Raw genomic sequence first — 21923 nt, 5'->3', positions numbered from 1 at the left:
TTATAGCTGATTGGTAAACATAAGCCAGGTCCAAGTGCAGTCAGATAACAGATTATGTCGTTAAAGAAATACATACATAGTCGTACTTTACATACCTAGGTACGTCTGACGATATCCACAATTCTGTACAGTACCTAATGTACAGATAATGGACTCTTATTGGATGTGGTCCCTGCTAGAGTGGGTCTTACAGTATTTTTCACATTCTGACTTTCCCCCAGGTGGGTCCATATGCGGGACAGGCCCCATCCACCTCGATCCGCAATGTAACGTCGGGCCGCACCCAAAACCAACTCAACCAACACATTCGGAGAAACAGGTCAAATCACTAAGTACAGAGTAAAGTAACATCGTATCATAATAAGCTGAAGACAGACCTCCAGGGCTGTTAGCCTAACAGGGAGGCTATCAGATTGCCTATTTCGGCGCTTCCGGACTATTGCGCTAAGAACATTCCTAGTCTTCCAGAATTATAGCGATCGACCATGGTAATATTTCCAAATGGGAAGCATGTTTCAACGTACTTCAACCAATCCTAGCTGGGTTGATGAATCTTCCCCAAGGCTGACATGACGTGGTAAGGGTCACTTTGTCTTTCTAGTTCTACTATCCCGGCGCCTGAAGCGCTGGACTTTATGCAGGACGAATTGAGCTAACCTTCCATAAACTCTCTGTTTCCTTACCACCCAGGTCTCACATTATCGAAATTAAGATGAACTGCTCGAATTCCTTCGCGACGTCTCACAATGACCCTGGGGTCTCCGCTCAGAGCCGGCAGCCCCAACATAGTATCCTTTCGCGCGGGAAGGATCCCTCGCCCGAGAGCCTCGCCAGGTGTCGGGGTAAAGTTGAAGGTCAGGAGAGCCTTGGCCAACATTCCAAGTGTCAAATTCATACCAAGGTACCGCCCGGGGCACTGGTGCATACCAGGGAGGCCGAAGACGTTGAGGTGCTTGACAAGGTCTTGTCTAACTTCTCCATCCTTCTGGAGAAACCGACTGGGCTGGAATATTTCAGCGTCTTTTCCCCATATGTCTATGTTGAAATTGTGCAGATGAATTGGAGTCATAATAATCGAGCCCTTCCAAAGCTGATATTTGTTGTTGAAGACGCTATCCTCATGTACGCCACGTGCAACGGGAGAATCCCCATATGTACGCAACAGCTCGTACCATGTTGCCACTAGGAGTGGACAGGAGCGTCGAATTTGGTCAACATCAATGACCGGGTTGGGGGATGAAGCATCAACAATGGCTTCAATCTCAGCCAGCAATGACACCAATAAGTCTGAATCAGCCACAATTTCACAGAATGCCCATGTTATTATGTTAATGACATTAGACATCAGTCCGACAATTGCGACCAAATGGCAGTCGGTAAAACCCTCTCGAGGAATCTCGAGGGATTCGTAGAGAAAAGCCAGCCGCTCAAAGAGCGTCACTCCCTGCTTTTGTTTCCTTCCGTAATTCCCATTTTTAACACATTGCTCCATCTTCTGACGAACGGCTTTCCGCGCTGAACGGAGCTCAAATGGTATCAGCCACGGAATTGGATTGCGCAAGGCCTCCAGATTCTGAATGAAAAGTCTGTAAGACAGTGATTTAGTTGTGTGATCCGGGAGGAGTTCCAGGGAGGTACCTACCTGAGGTGATTGCGAAATTTGCCATCTTCGAAGGGGCCGTATTCCCCCCAAAACATAGCACCCATCGAGCGAGAAAGGAAATCGAAAATCCAGGATCCAAGACCAATTTCAACTTCTGAATCGCATTCCGAGAAGGTCTCACACCAGTACGTCTCAATTGTTTGGTCCATCAGAGATGCATAATTCCGAAGATTCTGTAAGTTCTGTAGCTCGCCGTTAAACAACCTGGATAGTTCCCGCTTGAAAACACCAGTATCAGGATCGGTGAGGAATTTCTGGCTTGCAGGTACAAGGCCCATGGCAGGCCCAACAGCAACATGGAAAACAGACATCAGGCTTAAATGACGCATTCCCGTAAATTGTTTGATGCTATCCGAGTCCAGCGGGTGAATCAAGTGCATGTCCATTCCAGGGAGTTTCAGGGTTTCCATCGACGAGCGTTGGGTCGAACTGAGAAACTTTCGTGTAAGCCAAGTATATTATATGATGGAGAGGAAGGCTGAGATACCATAGTGATGAGATGTACAAGTTAGAGCCTTTAGCTGCAATCCCAAGGATGTGACCGACGAAGGGAATCCAAGAGAAATGAACAGGCGGACATGAATAAGTGCTCGTCTTTGCCTTTGATGTGAGCCTGTGACTTATTGCAGCGTAAGCAAGCCATGCAAATAGCAAAGCCGACACAAGAATCTGAAGCATCATGCTCATGTAATTGTCGTGGGTTGCTCTGCAGGATGCTGGTTTTTCAATTGCACTTCATCCATAATCTGTCCTTTTTCTTACCGGGGAGAAGCGAAAAGTCCCACTAGGTTACCATGATACGTCCAGACACTCTTTGGCCAGAACGAGACGCGATCACATGTATACATATTGTCTACGGATGTCGGAAGAAATGACGGTTTATACGCTCTTTGGCCCCATTTGGCCTGAACGAAGCCGTTGGTTTGTAGTCAACCCGCAAGTACGGAGTAATAGTTTGAATTAAAGTATGCTAGGTTTGACGAAGTTTCAAGCGTATGGAATTTGATGAATTTGTGCTGAAGTCGAAAGCGGCCTTTGGAAATTACACCATCGTTAATGCACGCTAGACGTTCAGTGAATTTAAAGATACATTCTTAAAAACCATCGGAGTCATTAAACTGACATCCGTGGATAGGAGGTGGCAAAAGGAACGACTTCCCAAGTTCTCCGACACTAAAGGGAAAGAAGCGAGGGCCACTCTGCATGGTCGGCACACCAACTAGATCACATACTCCAAATCTGTCAGCAATTTCCCACCATTTCGAACACCTATTTTTGAAACTTACGGGGATGAACAAGTAGGGTACTTCTTTCTCATAGCGCTTCCAGGCCTCGCCGTACTTCCTTCGGCATCGGTTGATATCCCTGTTGGTGCGGTGGATAATCATGACCATGAAGAAAATGGAATAGAACCAAGGGAATGGGCTCCTATTAGTAAGTAGTTAGTTATGTCGATCCATGACTTCGTAAACAGGGGATCTTACTTGAAACCGGTAATCAGGCCCCACGACATAGAAAAGAACATGTCTGGTACATAGTTTGGCTTTCGAATGATTGCAAACCAGCCATCGACCATAATGTGATCGCCTGTGTCTGTTTGAATCGTCTTAGGGTTGTCGATAGCCTGCCACGGCACTTGAGGGAACGTATTCCGCTTGATAAGCTGGCCCTTCTCCTTGTGGCGGAACGTGTTCTTCTGGCCATTTGCACTGTCCCACATCCAGTAGAAAAAGATGTACAAGACAGAGAAAACTGCGAGGGCGTATCGGTTCCAGTGATATTCAGATGGGGGATGGTTGGCCAAGTAAAGTGCACAATGGCAATAAGTGAAAGGCACACCAGCCATATTCCAGAAGGTGAGCAGAAATCCAAGCTTTTCGAAATACATGTCCCTTTTCCAGCGTCAGTTTAGCTGAGATTTTAACGCAAACTTTCTTCTTTCTTCTTAACTTACCAGGTTGTAGTGATCATCTCTTCGGCTTTGGCACAAGCATTGGTGTACAGGTAGTGCGCTCCAGTCAGGAAGACTACCTCGGCCGAGACATAGCCATATGTTTCGTACTGGCGAGCCGCCACGGAGCAGGTGATAAGGAACAGAATAAACCACGGGATTCTGACCTCGTAGAACATCTTGAAGTCCAGAATCCCAACACGGGGATTTAGTTCAGCACCCATGAAGAAATCATAAATGGGAGAACCCGACAGTCTGTGGGTTCGCCCGCGAACTATAGCTTGGATGTAGACGATGAAGCTGTTCAGAAAGCCGGACAGGATGGAGACACTCATGATAGGACCAAAGTCGTCAATCAGTGTGTACAAAGGAAAGACACCAGTAAAGTGCAGGGTGGCAGCAATGGCAAGCGTCGCGTAAAAGCTGCAATAGGCGGAGCAGTAGTAGGGAAGCCTCTTGCCGCCTTCGTGCCTCAGGGGCCGGCCGAAATTCGAAACTCCAGGCATGTAGCAGTACATCAGTGCCTCCATGACGAAAAAGGTCCAGTAGATTGCCCATGCTTTGGCGGTGGGGTAGGCTCCCTCGTAGACCAGTTGGCAAAGGTGACGGCCAAAGTCAGCCCACGTCTGATTGGACTCAGGCAAAGGAAGCATGCCATCATAGTACGTTGCGCCAATCCACATGTACCACATCAAGAGGGGAAAGCCTGTCATCAACAGTGTAGCGCCGACTGAGCCTCCGAACTCGAACTCATCGGACGCGCCGTCGGTAAATTTGGAGGCGTTCTTCGGTTCGTTCTGCTTGACACCTTTGGCAAGTGGAGCAGTGGCCCCGGTAGTTCTCTGTGACACGGCCATTGCTAGCAGTTGAGGTGAGGAAGGATTCGCAGATTTGTGGGAAAGATTGCTTTCACGAGGACCAGTTCTTTTCAGAGGCATCATGTGACTCGTGTGTAGGAACTTGAATGCAGAGATTTCTCAAAGCAATCTGCGAGGGTGAAGATGACCCAATTAAAACGGCAAGTGCTACCACCACTGTGCTAGTGCAGGTTCATGGTCAGCAGTACGGAGTAGATATTCTATACTAGTCTCACCATTACATGTATTTAACTGTTACATTCGGTATTTGGTCCCCAGTCTCACAACTGCAACAGTATTGCTGTAATAAAATAGAACTGGCCGATATGTTACTCCGTAACTCCGTACTTCTACCTACAACATAGTTACTTGAAAGGATTTCGCAAGTATTATATGCTAGACGTGCTACATATGTACACTTGAGTACGATTTTAATGGAGATGCAATCTAGATGGAAATGGAATGGAGAAAACGCTGCGTGGATTGACTGCCTCGCACACACGAGGAGAGGAGGAAGAGAAGGAGAGGAGAGAGAGCTATCATACATGGAGGTTCTATCACATGGTAATGCCTCAGGCATTCAACAGATTTTATGAGTCAATGAAAGGTTATCCATGGATAGTACCATCACATGTGCTTTATAATGACATGACTACTTAGGTAGGACCTCTTAGTCGATTCGACGAATCACTGAGCAAGTTACAAAGGATAAAGAGCTACAGATAATTCATAAAAGCAACGGGTCTCCCTTGCGCCTCATATTTTCTAGTCTATTAGGCTCAAGATATCCCATCAACAGGAACCCACCTATTCTGGCGAATTGGCCTTGGTGATATAGAGGGTGTATCAGAGCATCCTCCACCCTTAGAGCCTCTAGATCCTTTGCCAAAGCCTAAGAAAGAGAGTGACAAATTAAGGTAATATAATGGAGTGGAGCCTATATATTATCGAAAGGAGGCACTGTCAAAATGCACTATGTGGAAAAATTGGAATACACGAAGGTTATATAAAGAATAAGAGGATGAGGGTAATCTATAATTAACTATAGACTGCAATACTAATTTACTTACATCCCTTGAGTGAAGCTATAAGAGCCACCATTAAATAAACGCCACCTTATGCACCCAAACGGTACATTCCATTGGCTATACATTTTGACAGCCAATCCTATAAATCACATCAGCATGATGCCTGCATAACCTGTGCCCTAGGCGGGCCCACCGAAGTTGCGTATAAATACCCAAACTGTATTCCCTTGACTTATATCGCATGTTTCGTCATTTGACATTCGTGAATATCCTATGATATTACTGATTTGGTCTTAGTTAAGTATAGGTCAATTTACCCTACATAGTTTGGCTGGAATAAGTTGAGCCTCGGCACCAAATTGTAACACAAGATCGACATATGCAAGGGCTATGAATCTCAATCGAATAAGGAACAAGCAAGACAAGCACCATGCAGATAAATTGGAATCAATAATTGTACTCCGCGCTACTGCGTAGGCTGGCTGGAACAAATTACTCAGCATGGGATCTGCAGCATCGCTTACATCATCATTGTGTTCCCTGATCCGGCTTGCGGTCTTTTCCAAGGTTACGGACAACTTCAATCCTTCTAGACTTTTTGACACATTTGTTTCTCGATCATCTACTTAGACCTGCATTTACACATCTATTCTATTGACCGCGCGCGAATTCGACCAGCGCGGGTTGCGACCATACCACTAAGCACTCACACGACAGCACTGCGTTTACAACCAGGCTTTCGGCACAACCCCCAATCGCATGGTTAGCTGTGACAGGACTTGATTCAGTCTTGTTTTTGCTGGTGTGTCGCCAGAATGACGGGTCCAGACCGGGCTTTGCTCAATCGCCGCTCCTCCACGCAGCATTACCAGACCTTCGATACTCCACCACCCAAGTCGCGTGGGCGACCTAATTCGGGCCAGTCCGAATCCTCTGCGGACGGCTCACACGATCCCCATTATGACACCGCCGATACCCCTGGAACGTCATCGCCGCTGCCGAGGAGGCAAATGGCAGTGCTAGCGATAATCGCACTGGCGGAGCAAACGGCGTTGAACTCGATCAGTCCCTACCTCCCCGACATGGCATCGACATTCCCCGAAGTTGAACAGTCACAGGTGGGCGTATACGTGGGCAGCATTGCGTCGGCCTTTGCGTTGGCTCAATTCAGCACAAACTATTTCTGGGGCTGGCTTTCGGACCGTATTGGTCGCAAGCCGGTAATTCTGCTTGGCACCTTTCTGACTGCGATGTGCTTCGTTGCATTCGGATTCTGCAAAAACCTTGCACAAGCTATAGTTGTGCAGGCGTTGATGGGCGTGGTAAATGGCAACCAGGGTTTGGTGTCAACCTGCCTTGGTGAAATCACCGACCGAAGCAATCAGTCCCAGGCTTTTACATACCTCCCGGTAATATACGGAATTGGAGGTATAACGGGACCACTCCTAGGCGGACTTCTTATTTTCGAGACAAACCCTTTTACTGGCAGCAAAAACCCATATCCCTATCTTGCGCCAAACGTACTGTCCGCTGTTGTCCTCCTGATGGACTTCGTTTTCACAGCTCTCTTCCTGGAAGAGAGCCTCGAAGATGCAGACAGTCTTCCAAAAATCGGCAAAAAGGTGCGCAGCTTGTTCACATGGCTGTGGCAGTTTACCGGCAATGCCCGCCACCCAACCTACGTGGAGGTCCCGCCAACAGTGCCGTACCCCCACGGCCGCCGCGATCTAGAGATCGATGAACACGACAGTGATCTAGACTCTGCGTCCGAGGTGTCTAGCATACTTGGCCACCCGGAGGAGCTCACTTGGGATGAGATCTTCACTCGAGACACACTCTTACTTCTTGTGACATACCTGATATTTGCTCTTTGCAATGTTTCCTTCAACTCGCTGTTCCCAATCTTCGCACAAGCCAAACCCCCGGCCGGCCGGTCACTGACCCCGTCTGAGATCGGCCTTGCTCAAGGGTTTGCTGGAATTGTGACCATCATTTTCCAAATCTGTATCTTCAACCGCCTGCGAGACAAGATGGGCAATCGATGGTCTTACCGCGCGGGCCTATTTGGCTTTGTCATCTCATTTATCCTACTACCCTTCATTGGGTACAAGAGCAAGGCTGGTAAGGGTTTGACTAGCAAGTCGGCCATCATGGCTGTCGAACTTTGTCTTGTGTTGCTGGTCAAGACCATCGCCTCTGTGGGTGGTCTGACCAGTGCCCTGCTTCTGGTAAAGAATTCCAAGTCTCTCTTTCTGTACACTCCACGGAAACTAATGATTTTTCTAGGTTACAAACTCGGCACCTAACCATGCCGTCCTCGGCGCCTTGAATGGCCTTGCACAAACTCTCTCCGCAGCTGGACGTGCAGTAGGCCCATTCCTCTCCGGAGGGCTGTTCTCCCTCACAGCCAAGATCCAGCCTAAAGGAGAGGCCCTGGCATTTGGAGTCTTTGCTGCGGTCTCCTTCATTGGCTTCATCCTGAGCTTTGGTATCCGCGGGCGTTCACTTGAAGCAGAGGGTTGGGGCGAGGACAGTGATGATGGAGACAAGTCGGATGACGACGAGCCGTGTGGTGTTTGAAATAGACGGACTTACAAAATATGCCGACATGACGATGTGACGAGTTTATGCTTTCGTTCCAGCCTTTTTTACGCATTTGGATATACATTAGCCCTTTCCTTCAGATAGATTATTGAGGTCGCATTATTTGCTGGGATACAAATGGGTTCGATTCAACCTTGAGTCTGATAGATCTCTGCAGATGTTGCCATGACCCCAAGAAAGAATACTATTCAACTATTGGGATTTGCCGACACTGAGATGGATACAAATACATAGGGAATTATATCAAGCTAGGCCGAGCTGTCTAGAATAGATATCTCCTATATAAAACATCGCAATTTATTCGCTAAAATGCTCAACAGATACTGACAACACGAGATAGCACAATTCGAGACTGGACAGAGTCATAAAACCAGACAATCCGGAGGGGTGGAGTGATGAAGTCAAAAGCAATCTATGAGAACGATCCAAATTCCAAAGGAACCCAAATTCCAAAGATAAACAGCAAGGGTATATAGCACATAACGGTCGTGGCAGTAAAGCGTGGATAAGGGCATGAAGGAAATGGAACGCAAGCCAAGAAACAACGAAAAATCAAAGCAATTGAAACCTATCAAGCCCAGCGCCAGCCCAACTCTTGTGATTTTTGACGCTTGATAACATCCGACAGCAGGGTATTGCCTTGACCAAAGGGGTTGCGCTCATTCTGCATCCGCTGACGCTGAAGCAACTCCACAGCAGCAGTAGCATCGATACCTTCACCAGTATCCGTAATCTTAAGAGCCCACTTAGCATCTTGAGAACTAAAGCCAAGCTCGTTAACCATCATATCAATGGCGCGGTCAACAGGGTCTAGGACCTGCGGCCGCAGAGGGGGAATATACGACGAAGCAAAGGCAGTGGCAGGATCAGACATGTGAGTCGGAGTACGAGGAGCCGTTCCAGCAGTTGAAGTCGAGCACCTGTCGATAACGAGCGCAGGCACAGTAGGCACCGATTGAATGGGCCGGTGGCCTCGGATCGACCCGTTGAGATTACGGACAATAGTGCTGAACTCAGACATAGGGCGTTCGGCAGAGAAGGATAACCGGCCTGCGGGGTCAGAGTCGAGACCGCGTTCGCGGCGGCAACGAAGCTCGTGGGCGAATCCGGCTTGGCGCTCACGGATCTCGCGGTCGCTTTCGAACGGGCTTGATCTTTGCGGGCTGATATCGGTCGGGCTATCAAGCGCGCGTTCTTCGAGCTCGTAGGCGCGCGAGACGGCTTCTTTCAGGAATGATGATCGACTTGCTTCGGTTTCGGTTGGTTCCCATTTCGCGAGACCGAGGGACTTCGCTTTGGTAAATGTGGCGGCAGTGGTGTCGGCCGGGCAGACTGAGCTGAGTGTTAACACTGCGCCCAGACCGAGCGTGAGAATGTATGAAGTCCACTCCTCTTTGTCTCTGAGTTAGCCGTGATCGAATAAACGGATGATTATTTCACTTACCGAGGACGGTCTCTTCGCGCGCTATATCACCATCTGGGACATTCATGCCATCGAAAATGCCGACCTTGCGGGCTTCAATGCACTTTCCATGCAACGGCTGTAACAGAACACCCATGCACGTCCAGATCTCTGTCAGATCGTACATCTGCTTCTGCGATAGACCGGAAAGATTCCCACGACCGAAACCCTCGGGCGGTTCGAATAGGACATTGTTCATACCGAAAGGCTGTGTCATCGTCGAAGCCGAGGTGAAGTGATTCTTCGCCTGGACACCACCCTTCAACCAGTCCATTTGGCCAGCGATATCATTCTCCCGCCCCTTGCCACTGCCAAAAATCCGACAGAAGGTCCAGAGTCGCCAGAACGCATCGTCGACTTCCTCAGCGCGGGTGTTATCCACGCCCGCCAGGCCACGAATGGTATCGCGGCGCAGGAACGGAGCGCATCGCGCAAGGACCAACGCCTTCAGCTTGGCAAGGGTGTAGATATCCTGCGCGTATCTCTGCAGATACAGGGTGGGCGTGTATTCGGGAACCTGGGAGTCCGGATCTATAAGTGGCTGCCATTCCATTTCCCATGGCGGACTCATCTCGCGCATTTCCCAAGCGGGCGGGGACATCTTAAACAGGGCGTTTTTCAGCATGGGCAGCTCCCGACCTTTGAATGCGGTGTAGATCTTTTTATTGACGAGGACGAAGTTGAAAAGGTCATCCAGAGAGTCGATGTTTTGCATAATTGACAGAATCAAATCCACCGGCATATCTTCGGGGAGGGTGATATTGACTGGGACATTGCGCTCGCCCTGAGCAGGGAGTGCGGATGAAGGCGATGGGGGAGTAGCAGGAAGTTCATAAATATGTTCGGTGAGTTGGACGCTGCTCGCCTGGGCAGTCGAGACCAAAGCCCAGCTCTGGCGGATTTTAGAGGCTATGGGCTTCTCCTCTAGGTTCACACCCTCCATGGCAACTAGGCCGGGGCTACCCGATAGCACTGCTTTTTCCGCGACGTGATCGAAGGGATTCCCGAGACGGTTAGTTTGTAGACGAGGTAATTGAAGTAGCAGGCTGTCGCGCGTGGGGGCCAGGTCGAAGGGATCGGCAGAATGCGATTCCAATGTCATGTGGAGGGAATCCTCCGACCGTGAGCTGACGCTAACTGCATCGCGCGCTTGACTTTGCTTGCGGAATGCCAGGAAAGATTTCTTGGATTTTGCCTTTTTGATGTTTTCCTTGGAAGTTGGAGTATCTTTTGCGTCGGGCTTCTCATCCATCTCCATCTCCTTATCCCTGCCCGATCGACGAGGCTTGTCTTTCGCCTCTCTCTTACTGAGTTTGTAACTCTTTTCTTTGGTTGGACTTGTATCCCTTGATTTGATGTTGACGCGACTGCTGTCCTTCAGTGCCGATTTCCCTTGTGGTGTTTGTGAGTGAGGCTTCGTGGAAGGGGGGAGGGGCGCGGGCCGGGTAGCAATCATGTCCCCGTTATGGCGGCTGATCTGCAACGGCCCATCGAGGATCAGCCTCTTGTGAGTCAAATCGTGGTCGGTCAGGCCCGCGAGCGCATGTTCGAGCTCCTCGGTGGCCTGCGATAATGTTGGGACATGGCGGGCTCGATGACCCATCACTAGTTCTGATCGCTGTCGACGATGACGCTGCGGCTGACGCTGGCTGTGTCCGCACGTATCGCGTGAAAGTTCGGATTCTCTTTTGTTATTCAACTGGTGTAACATGGAACGCTTCCACTCGTCATGGCTCACCGCGGCGGGGTGTTGCGACGAGACCAGCGACTCCCTCTTGGAGTATTGCGTTGACCATTGTGACTTGAGGCGTGGTGAAACTGCCGAAAGGGGGGAGTCGCCTGCGTGACTAGGGGCTGAACTGGGACCGAAGGATGGTTCCAGTGGCAAGGGCTTGTTCTTGAGGTCGTTCATTGATACATTTTTGGTGATGGGAATTGGGCAAGCGAGTTTTGACACGTGCAGCTGGCAGGGCGCCACTACCGAGGAAGGCCGCGAGGAACAGATGGAATGGGCATCGTCGAAGACGCCGGCGGCGACAGGGGAATAGATCGAGTATGCATCGGCCGTTTTGTAAGGGTATCGCTCATCATCTCCCCAGAATGTGCTGTCGACACTGGTCACCGAAGTGCGACGGCTGTAGCATGATGAAGCACAATCCAAAGTCTCATCAGATCCAGAATACGGATGGGGGATCTCCGATTGATCGGCAGACCCATATGCATCGGGATCGACGTCTGCAGAGCTTCGATATAACGTCTGCACGCGTTCTTCTAGTTCCCGTTCGAAAAATGAGGGCCCCATCGAGCGGTCCATATTAGAATCAGCGCTGACCGGGGAGACAATGGAGAAGTGCGAGGATAGATCTGGGACGAGGCGAACTAAGCGGGAAGCTGAACGCAATGGAGGGAGATAGTCCGACAATGGAGAAATTTCAGAATCATCTTCGGAATCTTGGGATACCAAGTCTCTCATAGTGTCCAAAGATTTCTGCGGGGAGGCAGACCGAGTATCCCCGGGGCCCCTGCTTGCAATATCTTCTTCTTTGAGACCCAAGTGGTGTGATTGGCCCTGGCCTTTGTTAGTGTCGGGTGCCATGTGGTGAGCAGGGGCCCCTGGGTCCGCTTCAGACGGGCCACGGGTGGTGTCCGCGATCTGCACCGGCATTGTCTGTTGGTCTTGAAAGATTGTGGGACTCGATTGGCCTGAAACGGTGCCCCGGACAGCTGTGACTCGGGTTTCCAGACCGAAGGGCTTCTTTGGAAGCTTCAGCGACGGAGGGCGAGGACGAAAAGCTAGTTTTTCTTGATTTGAAGACTTGGTCTTCTGGCTTGGAAGATTACGAGGCCGGCCAGGTGACATTAACAGCCAATAGCTCATATCTCTTTTTGTAGACCTTTATTCGAGGGGCATTGTTGACCGGTTTAGGCTGTTCTTGCTCTTTGTTAGCATGTCACGATGTTGCCCCAAGCCCCCAGTCTCCTGTTAATTGCGCTAGAACGTACCGTCAATTCTAGTCTTGGTGAAGGCAGCCTTGTGGAGGCGAAGTGTATCGGTTTCTTTGTAGGAAATAGTGCGACCCGGCTGTGGCTGCATAGAACAAAGAGGAACCCACCAACTATTTTTTTTGTTTTCTCCTGCAAGTATAGGAGTTCGCAAAGATGAAACAGAAAAGGAACTCGGAACGGACACTATTTTAGGTAGATCCAATCTTTCATAAGATAGGCACAGGCCGGTTGATATTGTCCTTTTAGGCCACCTGAAATCAGCAGGTGGTCCTCCAAGAATATCTGTACGGCGAGTATGGCGTTTCTCACAGCGACCTCCCAAACAATCAGACCATAATTGGTTAGTCCGCTGATTATCGGGTTAATGTGCTGCAGCTAAACAGCGACTCTCCCAAAAGATCCCAAATTCCCAGTTCAGAAAAGTAAAAGGTGTTTAAAAGGTGAGGTTGGAGGAAGGTCCTTCAATTTTTACATAGCAATTTCTATAGTTAGCCAGAGTACTCCATAGTTGCATCGAAGTTCGTGTTATCTCGTACTCGGAAAGGCGCAGTCAATGTTATTCTTAACCTCGTGTTGATTGACACGGATTGTTGCCGTCAGGGGAAATGAGTTGCGTGGAATACGAACAGCTAAATTGGGCCAATGATATGCAGAAATACATTCACGGAAAATATATGCAACAATTGCCACATTCCCCCATTGCCCCGTTAGCCCCAAATATGGCCGTGAAGAAATAACCTCGTATACTTGTATACTTGTATGCCCTCAAAACTATCCATGCATGCTCATATATAATCTTTGTACTCCATATTTCCTTTTACGTACTATATGTATGTATGTAATAGTTCCTATTAGCTACTAGTGTGTACCAACATGAGCGCAAGGGAGTCGCATCTCCTAGTGCGTGACTCTCTTGCCTAGCTAAAGAGCTCTCGCATAAAAAGGCCCGTTGTTTCTCGGGGATTTTGCTTCGCCACGTGTGGATTGGACAGGGTTTGATGCTCGATCCGACAGCAATTTGATTCCACATCCAAACTTTCAAGGACTTTGTGCTCGAGGCCAAGCTTCTATTCCCCCACGCTCGAAAGAGACCATGAGTCTTCGTCTCATCTATGTAGGTAGTAACACCCGAATTAATACGTACATACACACGGAATACCCTCTACTTCAAATTTATATTACCTGGCATCTGTTTACTCGATATGCAATCCAGTGTACATGGATGACTTGCCTATAACGGTAACCAACGGACATCCGGTTTCTCCTTCCGACTGCAAGAGGACTGGCAATTCCTCCCCGTGCAATCCTACAGCATTGCACAATTCATCGCCGACTTCGCAGCGGCTGTGAAGACTGGATGCCGACAACGATGGTCTCGCTCAAGGGTCATAAACCCCACTCGCGTGTCACGCAGGGCTCGGTCTGCAAGCAGGAGGTCAAGGGTTTCAATGATCTAGTCACTGTCACTGCAGGTGAATGGCACCGAATTGAGATCGAGGCGATGTGGAAGTCGGATGGGACCGGGCATTACAAAATGTGGTATGATGGGGAGAAGGTGTTGGATGAGAAGGATATTAGTACTACCATTGACGATGATCGGGCTTTCCAGTTCCGGGTTGGCCTTTATGCGAATGACTGGCATGATGATAAGTAGATGAAGGGATCCCAGGGGACTAGGAATGTGTGGTATGATGAGATTGCTGCTTAGACTACGCTTGCAGATATTGCGGCTTAAGCCGGTATCGATGCTGGCGAGTATTGACTTGCATGGTTTCGAATGTTGTGTATTACGCTTATTGTAATTATCCCCATTTTTTAAACTGCTCAATGCCGGACGGTTTCAACAGAGCATTAAGCGGAAATAAACACACTAACTACATATATGTATTGTACCAGTTTGTGCTTCGGTGGTGAAGTTGAGGACCACCACGAGAGAGCTTGAGGATGATGGGCCAAAAATGTTGCCATCAACTCTATCTACATATCTCAGAGTAGTTCTAACCTGCAATAGCAATTGCTTTGTACATCGATGTACAAATATCTCGTTTTACAGTTTTGGCCCCTATTTTGCATACGGAGAAGCCCGTGTCGCGTGGGGTCCAATTTAGAACTAACATCACCCTGCAGGACTGTTGCCCTCAGATATGGTATTGTTTGATAATTCATGTGTCTATACTAATGGTTATACTACCTACTAAGTCCCGAGTATGTACAATATACGAGTAAGAATCCCAAGAGGGCGTAGGGAAGCCAAGAGATCCTCGTAACCTCGCTTTGGCCCCGTTTGAACTATCGAAGATCTTGCCGAGTGCGTTGATGCCGAGCGAGGATCTGCAATATTTACGGGATCCCAATAACAACCTGTGCCCTCTCTCTCTGGCATAGTATTTGCCCACGGAACTAATCCACAAAGGTTAATGATTTGCGGGAGGGGTGTTGCTAATTATATCCGGAGCTAAGCATTTCAGGTGCGAGTACTTCCTAGAGAAGTCTAGAACAAATTAGAAGCGAAACACGAGAACATCGACGGAGTAATGCAGGTTGACAGTAATAGAAATAATTTAGTGCTGACTTGAAATTTGTTGTCTTGCAGAAATGTTCCTGATTCTCTTTCTCCCCGTATTTTCCAGAGCCTCTACCTAGTCAGTCTATACAGGATTACATTAATAAATTACAATTAATTCTATATTCCTAAGGTAGGTTATCATAGGTCTCTGTTGAGGGTACTCTTTGTATCCATGACTTCTTGCTACTTGCACATTCCTCTTTCATTGTCAAGAATTGCAGTCGGGCAAATTGCTTTCAACTTCTATACCAATCTTCATCTTCTTTTGTGGCGTTGAGTACATATATGGGTCTCTCTAGTATAATCATTTACACACATTGTGATGCTCGACCAAGTAAAACCATGCCTAAGATTGGGATTTAGCTGGATTTTTGGGTAGACTGGAACAGAAAATATTTCGGTTGAACTTGTATATGGAAAACCACAACCTTCCAACTTCTGGGTTGTGAAAGAACCTCTTTGTTCACAGGATGAACAGATCAAAGCCACATTTCTAACATTTCGTCGAGTCCTCGACTCTCTTTGACGACTATAAGCAATGTGCAGTTGGACTATGAATTACTCTTGAATTACGTTCTTAAACGTTAACATTTCAACTTGTTAATGTTGACTTGACACCAGAGAAATCAATGATAGCGACTGCCACTCTCCCTTCGACATATAGAATTGATGCACAGGGCTCACGATAGCTCGACCTCCATATCTGGATTCAATATTTCAGTTAATATGAGCTTATTACTAGAACAAACTTTGGTTCTTAGACTCTTTGTCCATTTGTGCTCTTAGAATCGTCCTCGTCTACCCTTTTAGGAGGGATTCATGTTACTTCTTGTCCAGTAACTGCGACCCATCTATATTTAGCTTCTTTGGCTTCTTTGATCAACGGGAAATGCAGAGGATTGTCACATACTAACGTTCCTAGGGGTTGCAGAGGTGGGAAGATATAACCTAGCGGCATCTCAACAGCTAAATTCTCACGCACCTTTCCCTCTCAAAATCTCACGACAAACCCTTCTGAATCCATCCATCATGGTCGGCTTCGATGAACACATGCTGGACTCTTGGGGTCCAGCAGTTTGGGGAGTCATCTTCGACCGATTGCAAAGTGGAAACGTCAAAGGTGCCTCGCTCCAGGTTGCCTGGCCAAGCAACGTCGACAAGAAAACAGCAGCCCAGCAAATCCAATGGGCCACCAAGTTGCCTCTTCCCCAGCTCCCTCAGAAGGCACTTGAAATGATATTTGACAGAATGGTTGGTTTCTCAGTGGGAGTCCGATATATGGAGGAAAAGAAGATCCACGCCATGCATGGACTTGTAGCACACAATGGACCACTCAAATCGAGTGTGGAAAGGTGGTTTAAACGTACTGGTACTGTTGAAAAATGGAGGGATCTGATTCGCTCTTACGAGAATTATGAAGATGCAATGGCCCATTCGTCGGATTGCACTACGTTTCCGAGAGAAACTGACAATCATCCATTCAAGACTCATCCTGCATACAATGCTGCAATGCAATGCTCTTCCTGCCTAGAGTTCCTTGTCCATTTCGGGATCGTCACGCCCAATGGCTATGACTTATCAGGAAGGAACTGGATTGAGGCAGGATTGAATGGTCCCAATATGGATTTGCTCACCTACACTATCAGCACTGCCGATCCTCAACATCTGACCAAGCCCAGAGATATTAGAGAGACTCGCCAGAACCACATCCTTCTCTCCCTCGTCGGTGTCGGCGCGTTTTCTCAATTCATTATTGCGCTAAACAGGCTACGCCAGGCAAAACTTGTACCGATCGAGGAGCTCCGGACAATCTTCCACGAAGCAGCCATGCACGAGTTCTGTGCCGTCGCACCCGTCACCGTGGCGGAAACATTGTATCAACACGGAATCAACATCGGCAACGTCGAACACCAGTACCACGAACTCGGCGGACAGCTAGAATCCTCCTGGCACATCGCAGCAGCTTTCAATCCCGCAGGAGCCGAATTCATGGCCTGGCTCGAGAAATTCTCCATGCTCAACGCAGAAATCCGAAACTCGGAGAACATGAACCCACTGATGTACGCCGCATGCTTCGACGAGCCAGCCGCAATCGACTGGCTGTGTCAGAAAAGCGATCCGATGCAGTCCAGATTAGCCGGCGGCCCACAAGGGTACGCCCTGATCTGCGCAGCCCGAAGCTCGTACCCCCGCAGCGGCGAGATATTCTCCATTATCATCTCACATCTACCGGACAAACTATTCGTCAACGAATACGGCAAGATCTTCGGCACAGAGATTGCCGAAGGGCTCGCATCGCACAAGCGCAAGCTCGCCGACGGCCGAATCAGCGAGCCGGCGCAGAACGTGGTGGAGCTTCTCGCTATACGCAAGATGCAAGCTCTCGTCCGCCGCTTGCCTAATTTCTGGCCCGGAAGCGAATGGCACCTGGCGCTGGATGCGTTCATCCGCGATAACAATCTGAGTGTCCTTAGACACAGTATCGGTACAGCGACGCGGCTGCTTCGGAGCTCTTCGCGGGAGAGCTCGCGCACCCGTCGTGGCCCGCACTACCCGAAAAGCCCTCAGTTACGCAGCATTTCTGAAGCTGAGGCGCTGCTTGCGTATGAGGGTCGTGATGGGCCAAATCCTGCTCGTGCGGAGGTTATTAGGAGGAATAGACCGATTCATGTTACTGCTCGCAGTGGTGGGAGACAGACTCTTGGTCCTATCAGGGATCCTAGTAATATGGTCACCAAGAATGTGCACAGGAATGGATCGCGCCGGAGTTGAGAAGTTGTATCTCGGTACGATACTGGTAGAGGGATCGGTGTTGATTGTTGGATGAAGCATCGGAGTGGTGGTTCTTTGTATTTTGTTTATACCGGATGGCTTTTTGGTGGTTTATGTTCATTTTATATTCAGTTCCCACGTTTGTTGATTTCCTGATTCGAACCGGTGTCCTCCTTTTGCTGGTTTTGTATGTTTATAAGTATTTTAGCAATTTACGAATAGCGTCTAGTTTCTTTTCACATTCTCTAAACAGATCATTGTCTACTACGTACAATCTGTTATTCCAATTAATATGCCCCCAATTGTCAAGCCAGTGCTAAATAAATAGGTCGAACAAAAGAAATGATGGAATTTGGATAAAACTACCAGTCAAGTGCATTTGGTGAAGTACCGTTCTTCGATGAATTCTGCGATCCACCGCCAACACAGTCTAGCTCTTTGCACACTTCTGGCAATTAGTAGATAGTACGCGCTAGCAGGGAATCAAAGCACTCACGTTGGTCTGCCTTTTGAAATAGAGTGCTCCCATTCGGTTTGTGCATGGCTGGGAGGATGTGACCCCCTTCGATCCGTTCGAGCTTTGTGTGCTCCTGGAGTCGACTCAAGATTCGACGAGTGTCTGCTTGATGGAATGAGGCACTAGAAATAAAGTTCAGATGCAAAAACCATACCTGTGCTATGTAACTCGGCCAGAGATCTAGTTAAAGGGAACGAGATTAGCAACAGCTATTGTGGGACACTCAAGATACTCACCCTTGCTTGGTCAAGATGTATTGATATTCAAGCTCAATCTCTCCAATCAAATTCTTCGTCACGCTCTTTAATACTTCAGACATTCTCTGAATTTCTGGTTCATTGATGACGGAACTCGCGAAGAGGTCGAAGCGAATATTCGTCGTCGACTCTGAGGCGGGAAAGAAGGAAAGGGAGAGGCATAAATCCGCATTCTGAAATGAATAGATAAGTGTAGTAGGAAACAAAGAATACTCTTCTCGGGTGCTCCTCCGCACAATAGACCTGACAAGCTTCATAACGGTAGAGGGCCCTGATAATTCAGACATTCTGCGATGTAGCTCACTAGTATAGACATCGAGGTGACGAGCTCGTGCTATTGCAATGTCAGCTATTGCCTCCGACAACTTCCGAAATTAGTTATTACCTCCAACCTTCCAATTGAAGTCTCCTAGCAAAGTCTGACCAGCAACCCAAGTGGATTTCGCTTCTAGACCAGCCATGCGGGCAAATCCACTCAAACTCGAAACCACCTCAATGCCAAATGCAGCCGGCTCACCAGAACTGAGGTTCACAAAGATCATCCCTTGATCAGTGGTATATGTATGGACCTCAAACAAACTATTCTGCGACTTATCAAACCCGGGAACATCATCAAACTGAGGAGCCTTCACTAGCCGACCAGTGGTATCATAGCTCCAGCCATGATACCGACAACCAAGGATGGTCGAAGCACCAGTCTCCTTTCTGGTAATAGTGTAGGCACGATGGCGACATACATTATGGAAAGCGCGGATTTTGTCGTCCTTGCCCCGAATGAGAAAGACCGGGAAGCCGGCAACGTCGAAAGATTGATACGACCCGGACTTTTGGAACTGGGAACAGTGGGCAAGGTAGAGCCATGTCTGGAGCATGTTAGCGATTCTATCAAATAATACTGTCCACATTTCCATTACTTGGCTAAAGAGCGCGCGCCGTTCGAGCTCGAAGACTTCCCGACCGTTCCACCATCCTTCTGGGATTTCGGGTTCTTTGGAAACGGCCAAGTCTGGGTCGTTTGGAGAGGTAATTGGAATGGATTCTGTGACTTTATTGGCCTTTGGTTGAAATAGATGAGGCCATGTTCCGTGAAGTAGAAAGATAATTGTTACCAAGGCCACGAGGGTGGAGGCTGGAGAGGTCAAGAAATGTGCATCGGTAGACTCCATGGAAACAAGTGCTGCTGTTTTGAGCAATAGAGAATGGTTGGCATCTGCCACTGATATACTTGAATTATACTCTCCACTTAGCGCATATGCCTCCCTATATTACCCGATTGGGTTGGAATTTCCTGGCTGTATCACTCAGCTGACATGGCACTTCTGATCTTCGGTCCCTTATGGTTGGGGTTATTTTTATACTGTGAGTACTGTGCAAGGCATTAAGATTATAGTTGCATTGAGAATTCCCATATCTCATGACAAAAGAGCGATCGCTATATTCCTACACTATCCTACGCCGTCGCTTGGACCGTGTTGGGCGCAACATGTTCCTCCAGTTCAGACTCTTTCACTGTCTTGACGGACCTGTCAAACTCATGCTGCTCACAGACCATATCAAACACCCGTCTCTGGTAGTCTGGAAAGACGCACGTATCAGAATTGTCGCATGAACCAACTTGAAAAGCCACAACTCACAAGACACGCCATTCTCCTTGATTGGGTTCAAAATTCCCTCGTGATAGACTCCCTTCGCTAAATTGCTTTGTGCCTTCTCACAGAGCTCGAAGTCTTCCATAGCAACTTGACGCACAAATTTAAAGTATTCTTCGAACTTGTCTCCAGATTCGAGATGGAAGTAATCGAACTCCATCCGGGTGACATGCGGGTCAGCGGTCGGGCATACTCTGAAGGAGGACATACCACCACCATAGACATTCAGCGTGCAGTTGGGAAAGAAGTAAAGGAATAGACCATCATCTGACTTGTTCGGGTCTGCGATATGCTGCGAGAAATTGTGCTTGTTGCGCACGGTGTAGAAGGTCGGCGGATAGTATTTGGAGAAGGACGGGTGGGTGTATTGGCAGTGTAGACACTCTTGATATCCGTCGACCCTGATGAAAGTTAATAATAACGCAATTCAGAAGGATAAGAGAGAATGGTACATGGTTTTCCAGTTGAACCGGCCTTCATAGCTGATGCTACGACGATGCGGTAGCTTAGTGAAGTCGACTTTGCCGAGCAGCTCTTCAAGGTCTGGGAAGAACTCATGGAAACTGGGAGCATCGTCGGAGATAGTTGAAAAGAGGAGTCCAGTCGGAGTGAGATGGCTACACAGTTCTTTACCCTGTAGGTAGTATAATTGTTAGAAGGAACCTCACGTTTCACCTGGATCACACGTACTGTTTTCGTACAGATAACCTTCAGCTCCTCGGCGACGGGGTTCAGGGTCTCCCCTGAGGTGCGAACAGCAGAGATGGGCTGCTGGGCAACTTCGTACGGAACATGTTCGCCCACAACCTGGAATCTGGTGACTGGGCCGAGCAAGTACCAGGACTGGAGCACATATTAGTCTCTTTCAACTGCCAGAAAATTGCGTTACATACTTTGAGAAAGACCGCTCGCCTCTCCAACTGATACAGCGGCTGACTGCAATACCAAGAGGCAGGCAAAGTGCGGGTGAGTTCAGACATGATGTCGATGAAGTTGTGAATTGCAGCAGCGATAGCAATAGAGACGCATTTTTATATCGCCGCTGACTTCCTTACGCTCCCACATGGTGTCTTGCGGCATCAATTGGTAGACACGCATTTTTTGGTGGTAATAAGGTTGTTTAACTCAAGCCTTGAGTGCACCGCGGTATATCGTTTCCCAAACGAGTTATCGAGTCCCGTCGATGTCACGCTTGATCACACGGCCAACGCACAGATCTCAGATGTTCTTGCCGTGTAAAGGCCCCAAAGATAGACAGTATGTCTCCAGGGTCTCGGGTCTCTTATGAGCTGGGTCCAGGGATAATGCTGCCAATGGGGGATGAGGGTGGAAGTGGATATACCTAAGTAGGCATTTTTAGCCTGTCTATGCTTAAGCGAGCTTTAGAGGACGTCTAATATTAGAGAACTGGAAGACCGAAACCAAATTGTTCATGACAATGTCTGACAGCGGAAGTTGCTCCAATTATCTGCTATGGTCTCCCAATGGTGGCTTGCCTACATTTGTGCATGGACATATGTACACAGATGTAGGTAAGAAGATATCATAGCCACCTAAATAAAAGACAGAAACGAATATAAAGCACAAATCG

General features: G+C 48.3%; 8 protein-coding genes across 8 annotated transcripts; 3 read left to right on the top strand and 5 right to left on the bottom strand.

The window, feature by feature from the left end:
• Positions 1 to 679: 679 nt before the first annotated feature.
• N7525_009695 (cytochrome P450) lies at positions 680 to 2344 on the bottom strand (the record flags this gene model as incomplete). The annotated part of the gene is made up of 3 exons (XM_002563753.2): positions 680 to 1586; positions 1643 to 2092; positions 2151 to 2344. 3 exons carry the CDS (start codon positions 2342 to 2344, stop codon positions 680 to 682), a joined length of 1551 nt encoding a protein of 516 aa, XP_002563799.2.
• Positions 2345 to 2887: 543 nt separating this feature from the next.
• N7525_009694 (uncharacterized protein) lies at positions 2888 to 4552 on the bottom strand (the record flags this gene model as incomplete). The annotated part of the gene is made up of 4 exons (XM_061214830.1): positions 2888 to 2902; positions 2950 to 3091; positions 3148 to 3555; positions 3618 to 4552. The coding sequence occupies 4 exons, from the start codon at positions 4550 to 4552 to the stop codon at positions 2888 to 2890; spliced, it is 1500 nt and encodes a 499-aa protein (XP_061069261.1).
• Positions 4553 to 6314: 1762 nt separating this feature from the next.
• N7525_009693 (MFS transporter) lies at positions 6315 to 8079 on the top strand (the record flags this gene model as incomplete). The annotated part of the gene is made up of 2 exons (XM_002563750.2): positions 6315 to 7727; positions 7786 to 8079. 2 exons carry the CDS (start codon positions 6315 to 6317, stop codon positions 8077 to 8079), a joined length of 1707 nt encoding a protein of 568 aa, XP_002563796.2.
• Positions 8080 to 8674: 595 nt separating this feature from the next.
• N7525_009692 (uncharacterized protein) lies at positions 8675 to 12443 on the bottom strand (the record flags this gene model as incomplete). The annotated part of the gene is made up of 2 exons (XM_002563749.2): positions 8675 to 9495; positions 9548 to 12443. The coding sequence occupies 2 exons, from the start codon at positions 12441 to 12443 to the stop codon at positions 8675 to 8677; spliced, it is 3717 nt and encodes a 1238-aa protein (XP_002563795.2).
• Positions 12444 to 13940: 1497 nt separating this feature from the next.
• On the top strand, positions 13941 to 14225 carry N7525_009691 (polysaccharide lyase family 20 protein; the record flags this gene model as incomplete). The annotated part of the gene is made up of 1 exon (XM_061214829.1): positions 13941 to 14225. The coding sequence occupies one exon, from the start codon at positions 13941 to 13943 to the stop codon at positions 14223 to 14225; it is 285 nt and encodes a 94-aa protein (XP_061069260.1).
• A 1941-nt stretch (positions 14226 to 16166) lies between these two features.
• Positions 16167 to 17909, top strand: N7525_009690 (uncharacterized protein; the record flags this gene model as incomplete). Its single annotated transcript, XM_002563748.1, has 1 exon — positions 16167 to 17909. One exon carries the CDS (start codon positions 16167 to 16169, stop codon positions 17907 to 17909), a length of 1743 nt encoding a protein of 580 aa, XP_002563794.1.
• A 455-nt stretch (positions 17910 to 18364) lies between these two features.
• On the bottom strand, positions 18365 to 19555 carry N7525_009689 (putative iron-sulfur cluster-binding protein; the record flags this gene model as incomplete). Its single annotated transcript, XM_061214828.1, has 4 exons — positions 18365 to 18528; positions 18581 to 18606; positions 18663 to 19017; positions 19069 to 19555. 4 exons carry the CDS (start codon positions 19553 to 19555, stop codon positions 18365 to 18367), a joined length of 1032 nt encoding a protein of 343 aa, XP_061069259.1.
• A 578-nt stretch (positions 19556 to 20133) lies between these two features.
• N7525_009688 (aromatic ring-hydroxylating oxygenase subunit alpha) lies at positions 20134 to 21312 on the bottom strand (the record flags this gene model as incomplete). The annotated part of the gene is made up of 5 exons (XM_002563746.1): positions 20134 to 20258; positions 20318 to 20733; positions 20785 to 20966; positions 21023 to 21175; positions 21226 to 21312. 5 exons carry the CDS (start codon positions 21310 to 21312, stop codon positions 20134 to 20136), a joined length of 963 nt encoding a protein of 320 aa, XP_002563792.1.
• Between the last annotated feature and the right edge of the window lie 611 nt (positions 21313 to 21923).

This window comes from Penicillium rubens (assembly GCF_028828025.1).
Source record: "Penicillium rubens strain IBT 27055 chromosome Unknown utg000003l_segment0_segment0, whole genome shotgun sequence".
NCBI lineage: Eukaryota > Fungi > Ascomycota > Eurotiomycetes > Eurotiales > Aspergillaceae > Penicillium > Penicillium rubens.
This window is presented reverse-complemented; position numbering and strand designations above follow the sequence as displayed.